This window comes from Thermomyces dupontii, assembly GCF_041956625.1.
Source record: "Thermomyces dupontii strain NRRL 2155 unplaced genomic scaffold VTN31scaffold_8, whole genome shotgun sequence".
NCBI lineage: Eukaryota > Fungi > Ascomycota > Eurotiomycetes > Eurotiales > Trichocomaceae > Thermomyces > Thermomyces dupontii.
Window position 1 is genome coordinate 511,847 of NW_027192314.1, and position 22,208 is coordinate 534,054.

A 22,208-nucleotide genomic window follows, 5' to 3' on the forward strand; every position below is an offset into this window, starting at 1 on the left:
TGCTATTATGTAGAAAGCGACAGGCAAGCGCACAAACAACGCTGTATTTGTCCCACAGGGTGGGATTCAATGGCTTCTTCAGGAACGATGAGTTGAGGTTAGGATCCCCGCTTTTGGGCTGCATCTGTTTGCTAGCGCCGGATGCCACAGTAAAGCTGCGCAAAGTATCTGACAACGTACAGGTACACAGCAGTGTACTACCTATCCAACACCTGGTCGACCATGGCTTGGAGGATTGACATGGTCGTTCTGCGAGTTGCTGGAAAGCCACCAAGGATCGAGAGCCGGGCCAGAGGATATCTAGCCACTCGGAAGCATGAAGAACTGGGCCGTGTGTATCCGCACATCGAAATTGCGACACAAGAGCTGTGCGGAGATGCGTGAAGATTAGACATGCTGCGATTATGCGATAAGTGAGAAGGCACACATGCTCTCGGCCAGGGAGTCCAGCAAACACAATCCATCATCATAGCTGATTATCACCTTTCAATCCAATGCTGCTACGGTTCAGTTAATTTCTGCTCTTTGCGGAATAATCAATGATATCAATCACCCTTACCGCGATTTGTGTGCAGAACCGATTTAGCGAACATGAAATAAGCCATTCTAGCGCTACCATCCATATTGAACTTCATTGCCCAAGGCATAAGCCATTGTTTCTGCTGTGTTGCCAGACCATTTTGTAAGTGCGGATGTCACACCAGCTCCTGAAAGGCGCGAGTGTGCGTGTTGATGGTCTGATCACCCAAGCAGTACGGAGTACGGAGGGAATCCCCGTGTACCAAGGACGCACCCACATGTTCTCCGTGACGCACCACACTGAAAACATGTGGGTGCGTCCTTGGAGCAGGGGTCCTCCGTGATTAGTAGAAAGCAGACGAGCCGAAGGCGCAACAGAGGCATGTAATAACAAGGCCTCCATCCAAGTACGTGCCTACGTGGAGGTACAGTGACTCGTAGGCTTCTCCGTACCAGGTAACGAACGTATACCTACGAGGTAACCTACGCAGTACTCCATAACCTCATCTGGTGTTTGCTCTCCAACTCTACGGCATTATTCTCACACTACAAAAATGTACTCCGTACGGTGCATAGTATCTACAAATTACCTGAGGTGTACCTAGGTACGGGAGTAGGTACTTTTCCATCCATGTGTGTGCGTCCTTGGGGCACAGGAAGTCTTTCCATGTGAGTGGTCGGCGAGGGCGACGAGTCGACAACAGAAGATAACTACTTAACCTGGTACTTACCGCCTTCCTTGACTAGTTAGTGCAAAAATATCGACCAAGCAAGAGGGTTGATGTGTCACGTGCATAGCTCTTGGCACTGGTCCACGATTTTCTATATTTGGTTAGTGAGTTCCAGCAACTAGTTTAGTCTTTGCCCTTTTTGGTCATCGTCCTCAATAACTTATGATGATTGGTTGATGACCAGCCTCGACTGCCCAACGCGGAACCAACTGCAGGCAGGCGTTCGATTTTGCGAGTCATGGATGGTCCAGTACGGAGTATGTACCGTAGATAAAAGAGGTGGCAAGCATCAGGAGTTCTGGGCAGCCAAGCGAGCCAACGCTGTGAGTCATGGTGTTCCATGATTCCACATGTCTATCAGTTCGGCTTCGGACGTTGGATCAATTGATACATGATCGGATGGAAAGGATCTCGTACGAGGACTAGGACGATTACTCCGTACTCAGCCATCTCTGCTTCCGGAGTCGAAGCAGGGATAACAGTAGGTACCTACCAGGTATGCAGTGGTTGCCTAATACTCTAGCATAATCACTCTCCCTCTTCCTCCTTTGTGGTGGGTTGATACACCGTCTTGGATGATGGAAATCATGGAATTCGTAGGTTACCCCTATTGATCGTGATAGGAAGGGTTCCGTCCACGGCGTCCGGACTACAGGTTCGTGCTTCATTTGGTGACATGGGAAGTATCATGTAGATTGAATATTTCTGTCAGATGGTGTATTACGAGTAGCTTTCTCCGTGCAAAGGCCGTTATCGGAATCTTGCTACAGTACTGTAACTATTTCTTGATCAATAATGATCTGCATTTTGATCGTTTAACAAAATCGGATTTGGCAGCTGGCAAAGGCCTGGAGCTAATTACATCCAGTCAGTCATTCATCGAGGTGAAGGCAGTTTGGTCTCTGCTCTGCTGCCTGCTGGAGGAAGAGATTCGAGCCCTTCTCCTTGGGGCAGCCTCAAAGAGTGCTCGACGAGGAGGAAGGACGAATGAACGTGATTGATGCCTATACAACCTGGCACCGCTGGCAAACGTCCCGAGTCTCCTGATTGCTTGTGGTTGTATGTAGTCATGAATGTACGATTACTTAACTCATGGATAAGTATGTTATTGATTGATTTGGTCAAGGAAAATCAGAAAATTCTTAACTAAAGCAGCGCCACTGGAGGGTCTCCGGACCGGCGGCAAATCCCAGCCTCTCTCCAGCCCCAAAATCCCTAAGCAAGCCCCAAAAGGCCAAAGCCAAATCAAGCGCCCTAAAAATCCCGCTGGTCTTTGCCCGTTAATCGGCCCTCTGGTCTCCATCCTTGGGCCCCGAACGACTCAGTCGACTCATACTTGCCTCATAGTCATAGTACTCATCCGCCTGTATAATACATAGTTTTCTTCGCCTCCCCGATCTCCGTACGCTTTCTCTTAAGACGCGTCGCATCCCTCGGCTCAACCCTCGGCTGGTTCTTAGGCTGGCCTCTGGGCGGTCCCGAAGAAAAAGTCGGCCTACGCCACTCCACTCGCCACCAGTGGAGTGAGAGTGAGTGGTCATTCAGCATCTTGGGTGAGCTTCCGAAGACGTGAGCACTGACGATCACGAACCCCCCTCTGCTGCCTGCAGCTGTGCCCGTTCCCGGCTCTCCATGTCAAGACTTGCTCCGCTCTAGTCGCCACTACTCGGGTTCCTGACTCAACCACAGCTAGTGGCGGCAGACCACATAAGAGAGCAGCAGCACGCCCTGGGCAGCATCCTCCAGAACGGTGGGCTGATCAGTCTCGGTGTTTGCAGGTTCAGTACCCAGTGTACCGCCTGGATCTTCGACTGCCTGCCGCAAGCTTCACGACATCCAGGAACGTTGCCTGCGTGTTAGGCAAACCCTTCCTCGCCTCCCCGTCGTTTCTCATCGCGCCGCATCTTCAAAATGTACCCTTCTTATGCACTGGCTATGAAACCGATCATCTGCGCTACCATTCCCGTCTGGATCGATTCTGCAGTGACCGTCCCTCTTGTTTGAACCAATATCGTGATTCCAGTCTCCTGTGCGATGCGACGCACCGAGTAATTGCGAAGCATCCTGGGAATACTTGCACATCGCAAAAAGCATAAGCGGTCTCGTTGAATCAGTCGACGTCGGAGTGATACTGCGGTGATCGGTTCTTGCCGGCATTAATTACATCTGCCGTCTCTCGCGTTGCCCTCCTGCTCCACTGAAGCACTTCTCCGAACTCGACACATTGAAACCCTTCACTGCACAGGCCTTGCCGTCGCCTGATATCAAAAGACGGCTGTGTCTATCTCCCTGGCTCCCGTTTCGGTTATTGGCTTCCCGGTTTAGCTGCTATCACGGTTTCACATTTCGTTGATCCCGGCCAATCCCTGCCCATCGCTTCTCGAGAGTATATCGTATCCTACGTGCATCTAGTCACAAGGAACCGTCCGGTTGGTGAGGCATTCACCACCATACGCGTGGCTATTCTTCGATGATGGCCGGGATCGACTATCCGGGTTTGAATATGCCCAATCCCTGTCAACAGAAAGTCGTCAACGTTCACCCTTATGCATCGTCCGTTGCCTCGTCGGCATCCTCCTCCTCGTCCTCCTCTGTATTTTCCCTCGATGGCGTCTCCTCTCAAAGCTCGATTTTCTCTACATCAACTCATGGCGCGGATGTCATCTGGGAGCATGAAGCATTGGGGGAAGGAGCTGGTCGAGTTGGACCCCTTCACACCTCATCATGTGAGCCAGCTGGCCGCGGTGCCCGGATAGCCGTGAGAGCCTCTTCCATGAAACCCGCCGATGCACCGGTACCGCCGGAGCTGCGCATGCATCCTCGGCGAACGGCGTCATCCCATGGAACCTCTGCTTCCGGTCCGAGGCACCCTCCGCCGCTTGTTCGGCAAAATGAGCGCAAGATCAATTTCGTTGATAATCTCGTCGGTAAGTCGCACTTTTGGAAGGAAGATGTCTTTGCCTTCTCGACGCTGGTCGCGGTCGCTAAGCCATGTCCCATGATAAGATTCCGCCGCTCAGCTGGTCGAAACAATATGGCCGCTCTCCGTCCTTGCCCCTCGCAGCGACTCTTCTACGAACTGCAAAGGCGTCCTGCCGCTACGCACCTTTATCCAGGAGACGCTGCGGAGGTCTCGCACTAGCTACAGTACTTTACAAGTAGCTCTATACTATCTGATCAAAATCCGACCTCATGTGCCCAGCCACAGTTTCACCACGGAACAGCCGCGCGGCAAGCCTGCCTACCGTGCCATGCAATGTGGTCGGCGCATGTTCCTTGCCGCGCTCATTCTGGCCTCCAAGTACCTGCAGGATCGGAACTATTCCGCTCGTGCATGGAGCAAGATTTCGGGACTCAACACCACGGAAATCAACCAAAATGAGATGATGTTCTTGCAGGCCGTCAACTGGGAGCTACACATCCCTCAGTCCATTTACCACAAGTGGACCTCGATCGTGTTGAAATGCACCTCGACAGTAGGCGGCCCGTCAGCTGGGGAAGATTCGTGGCGAAATATCATACCCAAGCTCACTCCCGACCTGGAAATCGTGGATATCGAACCGTCTACGCCGTCATCTTGCTACGGGTTCGACCTCATGCCGGAATCACCTTCTCCTCTCCGCTCGTCCAGTGTCGTCGAGACTCCCAACGACCAGATGCCAACCAACGCGCGCGTGGTGTCTCGTCTTGATGGTACAAATCAATCGCAACCAACAGCATTGCCTTCCCTTCCGAAACTGAGCTTGCTTCCGACACCTCAGTTGACGCCGCAGTCTAATGCCGCCTGGACTCCTGCAGCGAGTCTTCCAGGCTGCTCCTTGAGGCAGACTTCCATTGGTGCTGCAATCTCTCACGCCCAAAACGTGGGATTGGCGCGGTCGACGTTAGATCAGCGTCCACCACAGCCATTACTGGGATGCCGTGCAGGAAGTGCGGATTCATACCCTGTCTTGACCCGACGATCGTCGCTTGCGCGCTCTGCTTCAACTGTTTCATCTCCAGAGTCAATGATTTCTGACGTTTCGACAGTCTCTTCCCGCTCATCTCGGTCGTCGTCCATCTCGTCCTGTTCTTCATCAACTACCGCCCAAGGTCAACCGCGTCTGGCGGTGACGGCAACTCGGCCTTGTGCCACGAACGTTTTGAAGGAATGCCGGAAAAATCTGGCTATCCAAACCCCAATTGACGAATCGGCAGGGTTCTGCCACTCTCCAGAGACAACCGACTTGGACGTGGGATCATCGGTTGCTGATCTTTCCAGCTTCTCGTTGAGTACACCGGTGGACGTAACCACTCGCGAAGCAGCTCAGGGACTGTGTGAATTGTCCGCTGCCGCCGCCGCCGCCACACAACCCAGCTCGTCACGGGAGCCGGGGGCCAATTTGGGGCGCCGCCGCAAGCGCAGCCGAACGCCCTCGCAAGACTTCTCCCTGCACCGGCAAGTCCGGCAACTGATGGCCGCGGATTCCGGCCAGGATCAAAGGGCAGTTCTCCCTGATCGGTATTTGCCCGATTCGTTTCTGGTTTCTGAATCGAAGGGGCCGTCTGCGTCCCTCGAGGACCAGTACGGCACTCTGAAGTACTCGATTCCAATCACTCAACCGGGCAGCATCAAGCGTGCGTGCTGCAGTTTCGACTTGCAGCAGATGGTCAACTCGGATATTCGGCGCGAATGCATGAATTTGAACTAGGGCAACTGGATGGTTACTGTTCTTGCATGGGTGTGTGTCTGGGTCTTTGGGAGGCCGGAGGGGGTGTTAATCGGGATTTATCTCCATTGAGCGGGTTTGACTACTATGTCTACTTGACGCTCTTTGAGGACGGCATCTGTACATAGATACCCCGCTGTCGTCTAAGAGTGGTCAAAAGTTCAACCGTTCCTTTGTGCGGTGAAATTTGTATGATGTAGTCATTTTCGAGAGCGGTTCTAACTCCTCCGTCGGAGGGTTATCTGGAGAGTCCTATTTTCGAGCCTCATAACGGAACTAGAAGTGCCTTGGTAGGTGTAGATACAATATCGCGTACGAGTATGGTGTGCGGAGTTGCCTCTCATTGCAGTTCGGGATACATGTACTATCCAGAAGTTTGATCTCGGGCCGATTTATCACCAAGGCATCGGGTCCTTGAGATATCAGTGAATCATGGCTCTCATTGATCCTCCATAAGTGTGCCCTGAAATGAAGTGGTGTAAGGGTCTGGAAGCCACGAGGACTGCCCTGAAACGAACGAAGGTGAGTGAAAGGGTCCGAAGGCCGGAAGGCCGCGCGAGGACCGACCGAACAGCGGCAAAGATGGTATCCGCGGCTCCACGCACCCAACACCGCGGAGTACTCGATAGGTACAGTGAAACCCTCTAAAGTGTCTTGTAGTGGCCCGGAAGACAATGAGTCTTGCAACAAATCGACGCTCTCCGTTCAGTTCAAGACCCTCATCATGTGGACAGTTGTTTGCGATTGTCAATGCGTACCCGGACAACTTGAAGCAAATGGCGACGTCCGTCTCGGTGTTAGACTCGTCCCTTTTGAGAATCCTGTCGGATACAAGACGTTTCATAACGTCCTTCCAACAACAAACAACATCAACAGATCAAAGGCCATCAAAATAACGAACTGTTGCTGCTTTCAAAGGTCTGCCGCACGGCTGCTTCCACGGCGGAGCATTTTGTTCAAGAGATTCGTCTCAGATCCTGCCTCCCCTCGATTATCTTTCATGTGCATACTAACGACCCTGAAATCCGATCAAGGCCCAGACCAAAGGTACAGTTACGGTTGGTGGTCAAGTCACTTTTCTGATCCGCCCTCATACTTGTCCATTTCTATGTCGGTATGTAATGAATGTTCAGAGGAGAGATGTGTACTTCCTCATACTCCGTACAGAGTGATTACCAAATTTCATCCCTCCGTTCCTTGCTTGTCGAAGAACAGTTGCTTGCTAAGTCGCTACTCTCTGTCGACTCTCAAAGTCATGGCCTGAGCGGCATCTCGCCGTCCTACCTTCACTTGAAGTACAGTACCTACGCCCGCCGATCGCGATCCCCGCGGGACCATAAACTCAACTATTCTATCCATATAAATGGGGACGCCGCTGCCCCTACCGTCATACTGTTCATCTCTCAGGAATTCCGCTCGAAGACTCGCCACGAAAAAGGTGCTACCATACAATCTCAAAGAACTGTAGCTTTGTCATCTTCCTGCTTTGTCGGTCACAATCTTGTTCTTTGGAGTAAATGAACACAGCCGAAGACGTTCCTCTGCATGCTACAGGCTTATTGACTGCTTTCAACCGTCCTTTGGTGTCCATCATGCTACTCGGTCAATGACCAGCCTGACTTTTTCTGTCACCGTCTCCTCATACTCTATGCCTAAAACGTCCTCGGTGGTGCCTCACTTCCATGATAGCCACCAGCGGTGATAACCGGCCTCCTCGTTCATGAACGCCGATCATAGATCCAACAACATCAACTGTGTCTCTCACGCTAGGTAGGGGTCTGCTATCTCAACGACCACCTACTTGAAATGCACAATGAAGGTCGTAGGGAAATGTATTTTCTTCCATTCAAAGTCGAAATGCGTCTCATACAGCCGCTCCGTGAAACCCCTGCAATTCTGCGAGTCCTGCCAAACCTCTCTGACCCGCGCTCTGTACCAAATCACAGGGCAACTCACGTCGGGTGCGTGCTGCTCATCAGGAAAACAGCTCCAAATCAAACGCCGAACCAGTGAGCAAGGGTACCCTCGTCGACCGCTCCCTACCCGATTGTGCATCCGACACCGTTCGAAGTTCGAACGGAGGAATCGACGGGTTGGATATCACCATATCATGATGATGGACGAGAAAATTACCCGTCGCTCTGACAATCATATTGCTGCTCGTCATTTTCGTACACCAGCCCGAGGGTTATATCCGAAATGAAGGAAATCGCTGGCAGAGAAAGGAACGGCGCAGTCCCTGCGGTGGCCGTCACCAACTGCCAATGATTTGTTGGATCTGGCATCTCGGAAGTAAGGCGCATGAACGCATCCAAAGTGCACCTGTCGCTGCCCATTTTGCAAGGCCGATGCCCTGAAAACAACCGTTGGTACTTTCGAAGCTCCGAACCAAGAAGCGGGAGATGTGAAGGCTCCTATTTCCGCCCACAACTGCGGCCCCTACACTCTACTGTAGGTTAGGCCTACCTCAAGGTTGCTTATCACGTGGTTCTCCTCATTGTCAAGAGACGAGGCTAGGTTACAGTGGCTATTTTTCTTCCGCCGCGTTTAGGCTCAGGTCGGGCCGCCGGGGAAGCAGGGGGACCTCGACCCGGCAGCGATGATTGGCAGGAGTGACTAGTTGCAAAGGGCTGGGGCGATGTGCACACCAATCCAGACCTCGAGCCCATTGAGTGCTTCCAATGCTCGACTGGCTCAACCGACGCTCACTCCCGATCACAAAGAGATTACTCGTACACTAGTACTCCGTACATCATTCGTCATCAACAAGGATCTCCGTCCTCTACGGCAGCAGTCAAGCATAGCATGTGAGCATGGAGACGCCCAACCTTCCCGACGTACGGCCGTTTCCAGAGGCCACTGGCAGTGCCCAAGTTCTTCGTGACGGGAATTCTTCCCGACCCAAATCCATGTCCCCGGTCCCTGGTCAGTTGGTGTCTTTGCTCCCTGGAGTAGCTACTCCTTCAAGTACTGTACTATGGAGTACACGTTGACTCAGTCGGTGGAGAGGGCAAACCTGGTACAGTAAAAAGTGTTTAGAGTTAGACACCCCTGTCACGATATACTCCATGCGGTGCCAGCTGTTACCCTTTTGGCAGAGGTGCAGCAACGCCGGCGGGGAACGAAAAGTGAGCATTCTGGTCCGCAGGTAAGTAGGTTATCCACTTGCACACATGGATACTGATCCGTTGGGATCAGTTCTCGGGAACTGTTCGAAAGGGTCTTGCATCCAAAACACGAACTGCATATTTTTTGATTTGAATTGTCGAACGTGTGATCAGTCAGTCATCAACCTTCCTGGAATTCCACAGGATTATTCCACCATGACGGAACCATCTGCTCGGGAACAAACAACCACCATCGACAATGCCCCGGCAAACGTTGAAGTGGACACCTCGGTACGAGAGCTCTCCATTACGGTACACAGGATGCATTGCTGACTTGAGCCTCAGTTTGATAATGACTCTTCTTATGGCGATGAACTGTACGTGATGTGACAACATGGCGCTCCGGATCCCATAAGCATGCTCACGCATGTTCGTCAACATACAGGTCGTCGTACAGTGCATCGCTGACGTCATCGGTGCTTGATTATCGCCATGAGAATGGCCGACGATATCATAAATTCCGCGATGGGTGTAAGACTTGCTTCTTGCCTGACCATCTAAGATCTGCAAGCTAATCGTTATTTCGTAGCATATCTGCTCCCTAACGACGAAACAGAAAATGACCGCCTGGACATTTCTCATGAGCTTTGTCTCACGCTATTGCATCGGAAGCTCTACCTGGCCCCGATCAAGAACCCGCAGCGGGTAATTGATCTGGGGACTGGGACAGGTATCTGGGCAATTGATTTCGGTAAGTTTGCTAGCTGGGATTGGCGGATCCAAGATACTGGAGCTGACTCACTGAAGCGGACCAACATCCCAAGGCCGGGGTAAGGAATACTAGGGGGAGCGATCCCAGATGAACAGAATGCTGAGACGGCATGTTGGCCGGGCCAGGTAATCGGCTGTGATTTGAGCCCGGTCCAACCGACTATGTCAGTTTAGCATAAGAACTCGTAGCTAAGCGGCTGGGCTGACGGGGATTTGCAGGGTTCCTCCGAATGTGAAGTTCTTCGTGGACGACATCGAGTCGGAGTGGGCATATGAAAGAGACCCCTTTGACTTCATCCACGCGCGATGTCTGGCCTTCTCGATCAGGGATTTTGGGAAGCTGATCAAGCAGTGCTATCGGTATACTGACCACTGTTCCGTTTTCTTTCTTGACTCTAACCAAGAAACAGATCAGTAAAGCCCGGCGGCTGGGTTGAATTCCAGGACTGGGACGGCTATCCCATGTCTCTGCGACGCCCTGGCTCCGCTAACACAACGTCAACAGGTATGCGCCATTTGTCTATGACGCTTGGAAGAGTCCAGAGGTCCTGGCAATCGTATCCAAGATCGCGGGCGTAGACTTGGTGCCAGCCATGGACTGGGAGATCGGCCACGTCAACATCTCAATGTACACGGAAGAAGAGAAAAGCAAGGCCCGCAAGGCCCTCGCTGAGAAAAAGAACAGGGAGGCGGACGAAGGGGTCGCCGGCTGTCCTTGGGAATCGTCCTCTGGCATTGTAAGCAACTCTCGCGCATATGCCAGAGAGTCAGCCCACTTCTCCGTCTTTCGCAAGTTGTTCTATTTCGAGTCAGCGGACACAGAAACTGCAGGTGAGAAGTTCCTTGTGGACGACATCGAGTCGGAGTGGGCATATGAAAGCGACCCGTTTGACCTCATCCACGCGCGATACCTGGCTGGCTCGATCAGGGACTTTGGGAAGTTGGTGAAGCAGTGCTATCGGTACTATGCTGACTCTGTTCCGTTATCCTTCTTGACACTCTAACGAAAAACAGATCAGTAAAGCCTGGCGGCTGGGTTGAATTCCAGGACTTGGACGGCTATCCCATGTCTCCAGATGGCAGTCTCAACGGCACCGCGCTCCAACAATACTAGGACGAAGTCTGGGGCGCGTTCGAGGGAGCTGGCTATGAGGTGCGTCCCGGGCCCAAGTTGGAGCAATGGTTCAAGGAGGCCGGGTTCGTGAACATCCATGTGGAGAAGTTTGTGCTTCCATACGGCGTCTGGCCAAAGGATCCCCATCTTGTCAGTTGTCCCCTTTGCCCCCAGACGGTGAATCAATAACACTCCAGTACTGACCTCTTAGACAGAAGAAAGTTGGCGCCTGGAACCAGACCCAGGCCGAAGCGAACGGCTTCGAGGCGGTAGCCCTGGCCCCTCTGACGCGGTTCAGGAAGTGGACCAAGGAGGAAGTCATTGTTCTTGCCAGTAAGGCCCGCGCCGACGGCCGGAACCGCAACATTCACATGATGTTCGACTTGTGAGTGTCCCCGTAGCTATTATCCGGCCTTGCTATACACTAGACAACTAACCACAAATATCATCCGCAGCTATGTTGTCTACGCCCAGCGTCCCGAGAATTGACGGACAATACTATGTACTCCTGTCGTGCCTGGACATGTTGTTCGTGTAGCCTCGGCGGCTCGGCCTCTTGCTCTCAAGGTCCGAGCCGTCCACGTTAACAGCAATGGAGGAGCCCCAAATTGTACTGCAAATGTCCGTGGCTCTGTGGTTAGAAACATCTGATGAGAGTGTGAGAAGTCACCCATCTAAAATGGTTCTAAGCAGTACATTAGTTATTCGTCCATTTCCTTTTCGTTCCTGCAAGCCCTCTTTAGTATGCCCTCTTCCACATAACTGGAGGCAGGAGAGTATAGCCGTGTCAGTCGACTCGAAGGAACGACCCATTCCGGTACCTACACTTTTTTTTCTTCAATCCCTATGATAGGTTTTGTTCGTAGAGGTTTTTTTTCATTTGTCCGTAGGGAGTTGCTGCTCAATTAATCCTCCGTTCTGCTCTCTTGCAACCGAAACCTCTTGACCACTATGTACAGTATTTACCTAAGGTACCTAATCTTTGCCCAAAACGGCAAGGCTCGGTTCGTTTCAGGGCATGCGCGCGACAGCCGCGCGTCACCAGTACTTCACGCGATACAAAGTTACAGGGCCACGTGATAGACTTTCTACGATCTATGAGTACCGTTGCTCCAAGGACGCACCACACGTTTTCCGTGTTGGTGCACGGAAACCGTGTGGGCGCACGGAAAAGGTGTGGGCGCGTCCTTGGAGCACGAGTACATACATAGTACCTTAGGTAGGTACATTTAGGGTCGTGTGCGTACAGACTCGTTTCAGGGAATAGGTTATGTACGAAACGTGCGCGTTAAATTACCAGTGTAAGTATTATAGTAGTTATGTATGTACGGAGTACTCGTACTCCGTACTCTCTTCGTTCAAACATCACATCGAGTTGGACTATGTAGTTACTCTCCGTATGGTACTCGTACTTCTCCGTCCCAGGCTACCGTACTGTCCAAATGAGTCATGACAACCCCATGGACAAATGAACTTGCGCGTCCAGCACTCACCATTCTGTTTCTCCTCTTGTCGTTATTTTTTAAATGATGAATGACTCGTTCTTTCTTCTGCTCCAAACTGGATGTGCAAACAAAATGTGCACTTTGAAATTTCTAAACTGGAAATGCCAAGACCTGTCAAGGCCATCCACAGGCAAGATTACAACTGACGCCTTCCCCGCTGGGCGCCAGCTCGATCTGATCTCCACTTCGACTGGTGAACACGGAATCGGAAGAGACAGCAGATCATCGACATCAATGATCAGTTTTTATTTGCAGTTTCGCTCTCTGTAATTCGGCGAGTTTGCAGAGTGCTGTCCTGGAGTACGGAGTATAGAGTCACCGCTTCAAGGGAAATGGGAATCTGGTTACTTTCCCGAGTTAGTTTAGTGTACATTATCTGTACTTCGTAATTGCCGAATCGATGATAGCCTACATATCCCGACCGACACCACTGATACAGTACATAGTACTGGTACGGACCCGGTCTACAATGTCATCCGTTGAGGTGGTTCCACGACTCCGCAAACAACTGACCTTGCATGCGTTTCGTATCAACGAGTAGCATTATTCGTGCTCGCAATCTCGCATTGTTTCAATCGGCTTGGCCCGTAGCCTAAGGTTCTCATCCACGGCTCTGGTCGGACCGATGCTGCAGAGGTGGCTGGCCGGTATCTCGCTCATTTTGACCGCAATCACTGCCACACCCCTTGTGGCAGTCGCAAACAATGAATTGGACCAGGCCTTCATAGGGGTCAACGGCAAAGAAGACCCGCTGAAGGATTTTGTGTCGGACATTACGCGCAACAAGGACACTACCAAGAAAGAGGGCTCTGACCATCCACGATTTCCCGTGATTGGCGACAAATGGGCTGGCTCGTTCGATGATGGCATCCCCGAGTCTCTGGGTTATCCGTCGTGGTTTACTTCCGCCCTGCTTGCCCGCCGTCTGCTGGCGCTGTCGTCTGTCGGAGTGGTTTCAACGGTCTACCCATCCTCCGACTCGTACCGCGGTCCTCCGGGTCTAGAGGGCGTCCCGATCAGTCTCCCCGAGTATTTTGCCGACTGTCCTGGAGTGTTGGACCATGAAGAGGAGGGAAATCCGATCTTTCTGGGACTCTACGTGTCGACAACATTCCGAAATATCGCCTCGGGCTCAAACGTCAGCCTGGCAATTGACTGGTGGGATCAACTGAACAAAACGGAGCCATTATATCCGGGATTCCCGCTCAGCCCGGCGGGTTTGCCCCGTGTGTCACTCCTGGGATATGTGGAACGGGTCGATTCTTTGATTGATGAAGATACTCGGCGTGACCTGGAGACCTGCTTCCTTGCCGCCCACCCCGATGCCAAGGCGTGGCTCCCTGGTGCCCCAAATACTCCACATGCTGGATTCTGGGCAAGAATGGTCGTCACGCAGGCGTTCTGGATTGGAGGATTCGGCGATCTGGCGCAAATCGGATGGCTCAACATGACGGAGTGGAAGGGAATCAAGCAACACCGAAGTGCCCCCGAGATTGGCGATGGTCGTGGATGGGAGAGTGTGCGTCTGCCAGGAGAGGGTGATCACTGATTTGGCCTTTCTTATGAAGACGGCGGGAATATCAGGCGTGGCTGTCTACGGCCTTCCTGCATAGTATTACTATCGTTAGCAAGGACTCTTCGAAGCCCATAAAGTGGCGTCTCTGTCCATACACAAGTACTCCGTACAGCATGGATGGACATCGATACCAGTTACGACGATTTCATGACATGCTAATCAATAAACGTCTGGAGTGGAATTCATGTAGCCCTGTAGTCAGACTCGTCCACTTGGTTTTGGCGTAAAGTTGATACTGTACTGTACAAGATCATCTTAGCTAGCTGCACCTGGGTCCTGGGATAAGTTGATAACGTCATACCTAAATCGCAAATTTGCTGAGCAAAGTATCTAAAGATTGCAATTCCAAATTCCTGTTTGGGTTAGGACCTGGCCACTTGCTGAACTGATTTGCCCTAGGTAACCCTGAAGCTTGTTCCTTTTTTCCCAAGATGCATGCTTCATGCTTGCGAACAAACCCTTTTTATGAAGTTCATTCCTTGTCCTGCCAGGCCACAGTTTATGTCCAATTGCACCCTGTCAATCAGCCTAGTCCTTTTGCTATGCAGCATGTGCGTTATCGTCGAGATATGAAAGGCTGAGTAAGATTCGGCACAACACTACCTTATCCACCGCAGTTCCTCCGCGGAGATCCAGTCGAGCTCCGTGGTTCATGCTAGAAGCATTCTCGAATCCGATTGCACCATTCTGTTATCACAGGGTACCTTCGAGTTGGGAACGCATTGGGCCGCAGATTCCAGCCAAATATAAAGCTAGGTAGTCTATAAAAGCGACTCGCGTTGATGTCGCGAGTGATCCTATCGCTTATCCAACAACTGCGACGGATAATCTGGGATCGTCATCGAGGCACCGACACCTGAATAGTCGAACAGAGGTGCATGAGCCTGATGAAATGGATCCACTCAGGGGCCTCTTATCTCCCTGTGCGGCTTGCCAGAAGCTTGCTTTGCTGTCGATGGCTATAAATTGTGACGCTCCTCTGATTTCTGCGGCGTTCGAGGAGCATGTTCACTGTCAGCCCACGAGCAAATAACATCTCCAGCCGCCGGAAGCCTCCTTTGATGCTCGCAGGTTACAATGCTGTCGATTAGGCCTAACTATTTGACATCATGATCCGATGCAATGCCCAATGGTCAAAATTGCATACTGGTCAAAATAAATGCGATTTTGACATGGAAGAACACTTTACAGCGACGACTTGAAGTGCGTTTCCCGGCGTTCTTGGTCAAGGCCGGTTGAGTTCCCACAACTACTATACATGACGTACGCAAGGCGATCCCCTCCCGCCAACCATCGTTAAGAATGATTGTTCCGCCCCGAAGCCACGCTACACTGGCCCCGACCGGAAAGCGCCCCGAGCGTTCGATGGATCCCTGCACAAGCGCCGAAGGCACGAGTCACTGTCCTGCTACACATAGAGTTTTTGCCTTGCAGCGGGATCATGTTCAACATGCATTCTTCGGCCCTGCTCGGCCTGCTGTGATCCGAGCCCTTTCGCGTTTTAGTCATCATCTAAATGATGGTATGGTAAGATCTACGACGGGACGTCCCGTTTCCGATCACGAGGCTGTGCACTGATTACGAGTCCCAGAAGAGACTGCCAATATTTACGGAATCGCGATGACCTCGTGCAAAAGGGAGGTGGCTGGTGGCATATTGGGACGAATTGATGAATGTTGGCACTCAAGAGCAGTTGCAAAATGACCGTGCTCGAACTGGTTGGTGTGTCGGGACATTGAATTTCCAGTCCGTGGCGATGGATCGAACAACTTTCAGCTTCCGTCCGGACCATCCGGGGGTGTGCGAATTGTCTCCGCTCATGCTTCATGGTATCCGTGGCGAGGTAATTTGCCACGCAGGCTACGCAGAGTCTGCTCGCGTGCCCGGAGCGTTCCAGAAAATTATCCGCAGCCAGCGCTTCCTGCTCTCAACACGGTCGATGGGAAGCAGGATCGTGCCCGGTCCCTGATGCGATGCTTCTTATCTCATCTGAACAGGTTGCGTACTTTTCGTACATGTTGACAGTGTTGTAGTAGTAGGAAACCGTTCTGAGGTCAGGAAGTCCGTCAAAATCCTGTCAGATCTCCGGCCCGGTCTCTAATTATTTAGCATGACCGCGTTTGCCGAGTCACTTAGCAGGGGTTTCCGACGCGTCTTCATTGTAACCTGGCCTTCGGTGCATGAACTGGGAATTCTGCTCATCCCAAAATGGATTGCTCTCCTCCGACGCCGGTATTAATACCGAGCTGTACCCTGTCCATACCGTACGGCGTACCACTGTCGGGTAATTTAGGAAGCTAGACGGAGGAATCTTGTTGGTTGGGGCGACTCTCAGTTCTCCAATAATGCAGGTGGAGGTGCGATTGACGCTACTCTTATCTTATCAGGAGCTCAGATAGGCGCTTTCTCAGGCCCGATCAAAAATTGATAAGGTCATCGCGTTTGGTTATCGATTTACGATGGACGCGTTCTTTGGTCGCATTCATTAAGTAATGTTGCTTGAGCAATTAATCCCCCGTTGGCGCGCCTTGTTCATATCAGATTTCATTAGAAAATTCTTTTGACAGAATCTGTAACTATGTCGGTCATCAAGTTGACTTTCCTTTTATTTTTTAACTTGCCATGAGTTGAATCTTACTCCCAAGTACCGATGAGTTCTGGACATGCTGTTCGAATGTTTAGATTGCCAAGGGCTTTCATCTCAGTGTCATCAACCCATTTCTTTCTTTGCTTCCATGGGTAGTAATGCTCAGTGAGTTGATCATCCAGAGTTTGGATTGTGAATTGGACTGATTTTTCAAGAACTGTTCAAAGAGACAGACTCGATTACATACACATACAGACCTCAACCAACTCTATGTATATGTATGTACTAGTTAATAATGGTCTGTGCTCAACCTCAACTCCACAGTATTGACGAGTCAGCGTAGACTCAATCTGTGCTGAGGCTGCCAATAGCCCTGCCGTGATTGGCTCCTAGCATCCGAAGTAAACATTCCAGCCTGCCAACCCCTTTGACCGCTTCCGTGAGCCGCGGTGGCTTCCCACTTCGAGAAGCCAAGCTGTCTTGAAAGCATGAACGCGGTATTGTCATGACCTACCATTACAGAACTGGTACATACATACTCGTACGGCGCCCCGAATCATCATCGGTCCAATTCCAATCACACACACTTCGGCAGCGGGCTCCGTTTCTCATCAACTTGCCTCCCATCTTCCGAGCGCCGGGGCCGACGATTGTCAATCAACCACTACCAAATCACATCACGTCTGGAATTGATACTTCCGTATTGTTCAGTGTCAGTAAGGTTACCTGGAACGAAGGAACCGACGGGGTTCCATTCCCGGTTCTGCCAATCCGCCCCGGCACACTCTGCTCCTCCGTCATCGTCCGCAAACCCTCGTGAATGTCCTTCTTTTCTTCTTTCAATCGTCCACTGCGCCCTTCGGAGCCGTGCGTCGTGGGATCGGGATTCCTGTCATCATTGTGCGGCCCCGACATCCCGTCTCGGCGATATCCCGTTGCCGTGCTCTTTCACCCTCTTCACTGTCGCATGAGCGTCGACCACTGTTAAACTCCGCCTCTTACGTCCGGCTGCAGCGACGCCATCACGACGGTCTTCGTCCACGGGACGAACGCCAGCCACGTCTGAATCAAACGACAAAACGAGAAGAAAAACCAGCAAGCTGGATTTCCCACTCAAGGACAGTGCCGCCTACCGGGGGTTGTTGAGCGAGTCCGTCTTTCCGGACTGGCACAATGGCTCCCCCCGGCAGGCGGCCGAGGATCTCGCCGAGATGCAGAAAAACGATCCCCTGGCGACTCAGGTCTGGAAGCTGTACTCGAAAACAAAATCTCAGCTCCCAAACCAGGAGCGGATGGCGAATTTCACATGGCGAATGATGGCCATGAGCTTGAAGCGCCAGGAAAAGGAGCGCCAGGAGCGCAGGGAACGTGCGGAGCAGCAACGGTATGTGACAATAGGATCCGAGGCTTCGTCCATGTTTTCCCCCTGGGTTGGATTACGTTCGCGCATTCCGGTCCTTAACTATTGAGAGAACTCGTCTCTTCGCCGGTGGTTTTCTGCTGCAGCGGCGCGCTAGTCTTTGTCCCCCCGCTCTGTCAGGCCGAGCGTAATCCCCTGAGAATGACGGAAAAGACCAACGTGCTGTGCACTGCTCTCGCTTGACTTGGCGAGTTCTCATCGCCTTTGTTTGAAAATATCAAGCTGACGATTGTGTCTTCGGATTCCACAGCCTCGCCGCCCAGAAAAAGGATCAGCCTGCTTCCGGTGGTATCTCCCAGCTGCGCAAGTCGACCGATCAGAACGCTGTTTCCGGTGCGACCACCACTGCAACCGCCACTGCGACCACAACGGCCCCTTCCACCGATTTCATGGACCTTGACGATTTCATCCTCCCCTCGTCGATTGGTTCGCCCGCAGGACTATCCGCCTCTCCGGCAAATGAGCCTACCGATGCCTCGAGTTCGGGTGCCCCCTCCGGCATTCCTATCAAAGGCCGAAAAGACCAATCTTCGTCTCATGGGCATTTTGTACCTGCCTCGGATCCGTATCCACCGAAAGATCAACATCGTTCGGAGGAGTTCGGCTATGTGCCGCGTCGGGTGCGCAAGACCAGTGTAGACGAGCGCAGGGTGGGCACTCAAATCGACTTCCTGTCTCGATACTTCGACTGATGCCTTGATTAGCAGGATCGAAAACGGCCGGCGAACTTTTCCCCTCACGTTCCGCCCGTCAGCAACCCAATGGCAAACGACCACGAGCTATATACAGCCATGCCGGATTACAGCCTGGATCAGCTACCTTCGGGATTCTGGAACAACGACAACAATACCAATAACAACAACCACCACCCCACATCCCCAAGTGTGCCCTTCAACCTGGATACGTTCCACCTTAGCGACGATCTGATTGTGAACTTCCCTGGTACCCTGCCACATAGCTTCACCTTCTCACCGACGGAGTCCCCCTTGGTTTCGTCTGGCCCATTCGGGCATATATATTCGCAGACATCCATGGGCTCTTCGCGGACCTCGACCGAGTTGTACTCGCCGCCTCCGTCTGGGTATCACTCCACGGCGTCCACGCCGCAGCCGACATATGACGGTGATCCCTCGACGTACTTGGAGCAATCGTCAATCGACGCCCGGGTCAATCGTCGGGTGCCGCAGCACAATCCTCGTCCAGCCTCAAACCTTACTGCATCCCTGCAGCCTCGAATTCCTTTCCGTGGCAACAGGGAAGCCAACAGCAACACTTTCACTTCCATGAGCGGTCCATCCTCAAGCCTCCCGTCTCCCGTCTTTCCGATTAATCACAATGTCAATTCGTCTCGACCCTTGAATCAGAATGAATTTTCGGCTCCATCATCTCACCACAACATGGATCTGTCCGCGGACGAGAACATGCTCGGCCTCCGTACGGACTCGGACAACGAGGATGCAGACGGAAATCCTTTTGCCGATCGGAACATGGGCATGCAAGCGAACTTCTCGTCAATGGATGATGGAGCAGCAGATATGAGCTCGACTCTGCAGGGCGACAACTCTTTTGGTCATCACTTCGGCTCCTTGCCTAACATCCCTAGTTTCCATGGAGAGGGTAGCGGAATGGGCACTGCACTTGACAATTGGGAGGCAGGAGGGAGCCTCGGCGGAACACATGGGTCAACAGCGTCATTAGGCGACTGGCAGAACCGGGACCAGGATCCTCGACGACCAAAGGTGGCCCGAACAATATCGACTCCGACCACAAGTCAGCCATCCCACGCGGTGACGCAGTCGACTCCCAACACGCCTCCAGAGTCTGGGGTGAACAGTGCTGCGCCATCTCGTCCGGCCAGTCCTGGAGGCAATAAGAATGAGCAAGGCAACAATCCCACTACCTGCACCAACTGTTTCACTCAAACCACGCCTCTTTGGCGTCGAAACCCCGAAGGTCAGCCCCTTTGCAACGCCTGTGGTCTTTTCTTGAAGCTGCATGGCGTTGTTCGCCCGCTTTCCCTCAAAACAGACGTGATCAAGAAGCGGAATCGAGGTGGTGGTAACGGTTTGGCCGTCGGGTCATCCTCTCGATCCAAGAAGAGCTCACGGAAAAACTCGACGCAGTCCTCTGGGACCACCACGCCCGTTTCGAAGGTGCAGAATAGGAGTGCGCCTGGCTCCCCGCCGTCTACTTCTGGGTCCGCAGTGGGAACGGTGTCGACGAGTAGTCAGAACTCGGGCAAGAATGGCGTAGTGCCAATTGCAGCCGCGCCGCCCAAGTCCGGGTTATCGGCAGCCGCCCAAGCACGAGGAGCTGTTTCGCTGGCTTCCAAGCGCCAGCGTCGACTCGAGAAGGGAGCATCGATCAGTTCTCTTGCTAGCAGCCTACCAGGCCAGGAAGGTGATGGGTCCGACGAGGGGAAGTCCACGTCCCGGTCCAAAAATGTTCCCCTGGCGCCAGCTTTGCCGCCCGCAGCAACGAATCCAGCCCATCACAGTCTTGCAGCTGGGTCTGGTAACACTGCCAGCCAGGAATGGGAGTGGTTGACGATGAGCTTGTGACGGACGGCAGAACGCCCGAGACGTTGACCAATGACGGATTACTGGTAATGGTTTATTCTAATCTTGTTTTGTTTCGTTACGATTTTTTTTTCTCGTTTCGAATACGGCTATAGACGGGAGGAGCAATGGTCACATTAAGGGCCCGACTGACGATTACGATACGACGAGGCGATGAACTGGCATCGGTTCTGTGCAAGGTGTTCGATGGCGTCTGGATCGGTCGTCAGGTTTGCGACTTTGCCTTGCTGGTCGCTAGGGTATCGTGCTGAGCAGTTGTTTTCGATACGTCCCTCGGCTTTGAGGAGTATTCCAGTCTGCTAATGTGTTTCTTTGTGGGTTTGGTTCTGGGTTTCGTTTGTGTGGTTTTTGTGTTTTGATTGATACAATCGCGTCTGTCTCGGTCTGCCCAGTTCCTTTTCCTTCTCGCCTTTTTTTTATGTGGGTTTTTTTGAGTTTGGGATTTGAGATTTGTTTTCTGGACTGGGCGCCAGGCAGAAGTGCGCACTGTGGGTTTTGTGTTTGCGGATTGATTCCCTACAAGAGCTGCCCGTATCTAATCAGATGTCTGGCAACTAATCTCATTATCCACAATAACCGGCCTGAACCATTATCCAGTAGTCGATTTACTGATCGTTTAGACTGAATCCACGGAAGACTTTCCATGGACATGTGACATGTTCCAAGAACTGATATCGTGACGATGGACTTTGTATTGATGACATCATAAGAGGATCAGTATTTATGTCGCCTCATCCCTTCATCGTCCGGAAAAGGCTCCCTGAGTGTACACTGTTGATAATCCACAAAGTATTTCCGGACAGAACCATCCACAATATGTCGGACAAAAGCTACACAGACATGGCTAGGGACACCTTGTCCAGCATGGGCAGACGCATGAGCGATGCGATGCAACCAGGTTCGTTCGCAGCCTGGAAAGATCTACGCCCTCTTCAAACAGAATAAACGAAACAACCCGAGAAACATGGGGCCCCGAGACTCCGAACAAAGACGGGTAGAATACAGACTGACTCGTCATCCTGACGAATTTCAGGAGACAGCAAATCCACCGCCGAACCGTTCGGACCTATCCGCCACGTCCACGAACGTGACCGCGGTCGACGAGGTTCACAAGATGACCAGGCCCAGAGCCAAGAATACACCCCCCAGTCCATGATGCGGGCAGCGTCGCAGAAGATGACCAAGGCGCTTGGCGTTAGCATGCCCGGCGCGAGACAGGAAGGCCAGGACCAAGCAGAAAGGGAGAGGATGATGAGGGAACGAAATGTGGATGATATCTGTACGTATTCTTTTTTTTTCCTTCCTTTCTGGATTGATTACCTTCCTTTCTTGATTTTTCTTGATGTCCCTTTCTCTTTTCTGCATTTTGGCATTTTCCCCTCCCATGTTGCTTCCCTCTCTTATGGTCCCTTAGTTGATTGCGTCTGAGATCTGACGTCTGTTTGAACGAGTCTGGCTCGGATGAACCTTTTTTTTGATTTCAGACGCTGGTCGAGACCGAGTCGATGACGGCGCGTCAGAGGATTTGGGTACGGAGGAGGAGGAGCAGGGCGATGGAAAAAAAGACGCGCAGGGGTATTATGGATTTCT

General features: G+C 52.2%; 7 protein-coding genes across 7 annotated transcripts; all 7 read left to right on the forward strand.

The window, feature by feature from the left end:
* Positions 1-3,723: 3,723 nt before the first annotated feature.
* On the forward strand, positions 3,724-5,941 carry VTN31DRAFT_6970 (uncharacterized protein; the record flags this gene model as incomplete). The annotated part of the gene is made up of 2 exons (XM_069407639.1): positions 3,724-4,177; positions 4,257-5,941. The coding sequence occupies 2 exons, from the start codon at positions 3,724-3,726 to the stop codon at positions 5,939-5,941; spliced, it is 2,139 nt and encodes a 712-aa protein (XP_069258273.1).
* Positions 5,942-7,067: 1,126 nt separating this feature from the next.
* VTN31DRAFT_6971 (uncharacterized protein) lies at positions 7,068-7,480 on the forward strand (the record flags this gene model as incomplete). Its single annotated transcript, XM_069407640.1, has 2 exons — positions 7,068-7,073; positions 7,127-7,480. 2 exons carry the CDS (start codon positions 7,068-7,070, stop codon positions 7,478-7,480), a joined length of 360 nt encoding a protein of 119 aa, XP_069258274.1.
* A 1,802-nt stretch (positions 7,481-9,282) lies between these two features.
* VTN31DRAFT_6972 (uncharacterized protein) lies at positions 9,283-10,255 on the forward strand (the record flags this gene model as incomplete). The annotated part of the gene is made up of 7 exons (XM_069407641.1): positions 9,283-9,357; positions 9,412-9,443; positions 9,512-9,597; positions 9,656-9,817; positions 9,874-9,896; positions 9,964-10,001; positions 10,057-10,255. The coding sequence occupies 7 exons, from the start codon at positions 9,283-9,285 to the stop codon at positions 10,253-10,255; spliced, it is 615 nt and encodes a 204-aa protein (XP_069258275.1).
* A 175-nt stretch (positions 10,256-10,430) lies between these two features.
* On the forward strand, positions 10,431-10,951 carry VTN31DRAFT_6973 (uncharacterized protein; the record flags this gene model as incomplete). The annotated part of the gene is made up of 2 exons (XM_069407642.1): positions 10,431-10,798; positions 10,852-10,951. 2 exons carry the CDS (start codon positions 10,431-10,433, stop codon positions 10,949-10,951), a joined length of 468 nt encoding a protein of 155 aa, XP_069258276.1.
* Positions 10,952-13,081: 2,130 nt separating this feature from the next.
* VTN31DRAFT_6974 (uncharacterized protein) lies at positions 13,082-14,005 on the forward strand (the record flags this gene model as incomplete). Its single annotated transcript, XM_069407643.1, has 1 exon — positions 13,082-14,005. The coding sequence occupies one exon, from the start codon at positions 13,082-13,084 to the stop codon at positions 14,003-14,005; it is 924 nt and encodes a 307-aa protein (XP_069258277.1).
* Positions 14,006-15,334: 1,329 nt separating this feature from the next.
* On the forward strand, positions 15,335-15,656 carry VTN31DRAFT_6975 (uncharacterized protein; the record flags this gene model as incomplete). The annotated part of the gene is made up of 2 exons (XM_069407644.1): positions 15,335-15,559; positions 15,624-15,656. The coding sequence occupies 2 exons, from the start codon at positions 15,335-15,337 to the stop codon at positions 15,654-15,656; spliced, it is 258 nt and encodes an 85-aa protein (XP_069258278.1).
* A 2,174-nt stretch (positions 15,657-17,830) lies between these two features.
* VTN31DRAFT_6976 (uncharacterized protein) lies at positions 17,831-20,600 on the forward strand (the record flags this gene model as incomplete). The annotated part of the gene is made up of 3 exons (XM_069407645.1): positions 17,831-18,003; positions 18,290-18,689; positions 18,744-20,600. The coding sequence occupies 3 exons, from the start codon at positions 17,831-17,833 to the stop codon at positions 20,598-20,600; spliced, it is 2,430 nt and encodes an 809-aa protein (XP_069258279.1).
* Between the last annotated feature and the right edge of the window lie 1,608 nt (positions 20,601-22,208).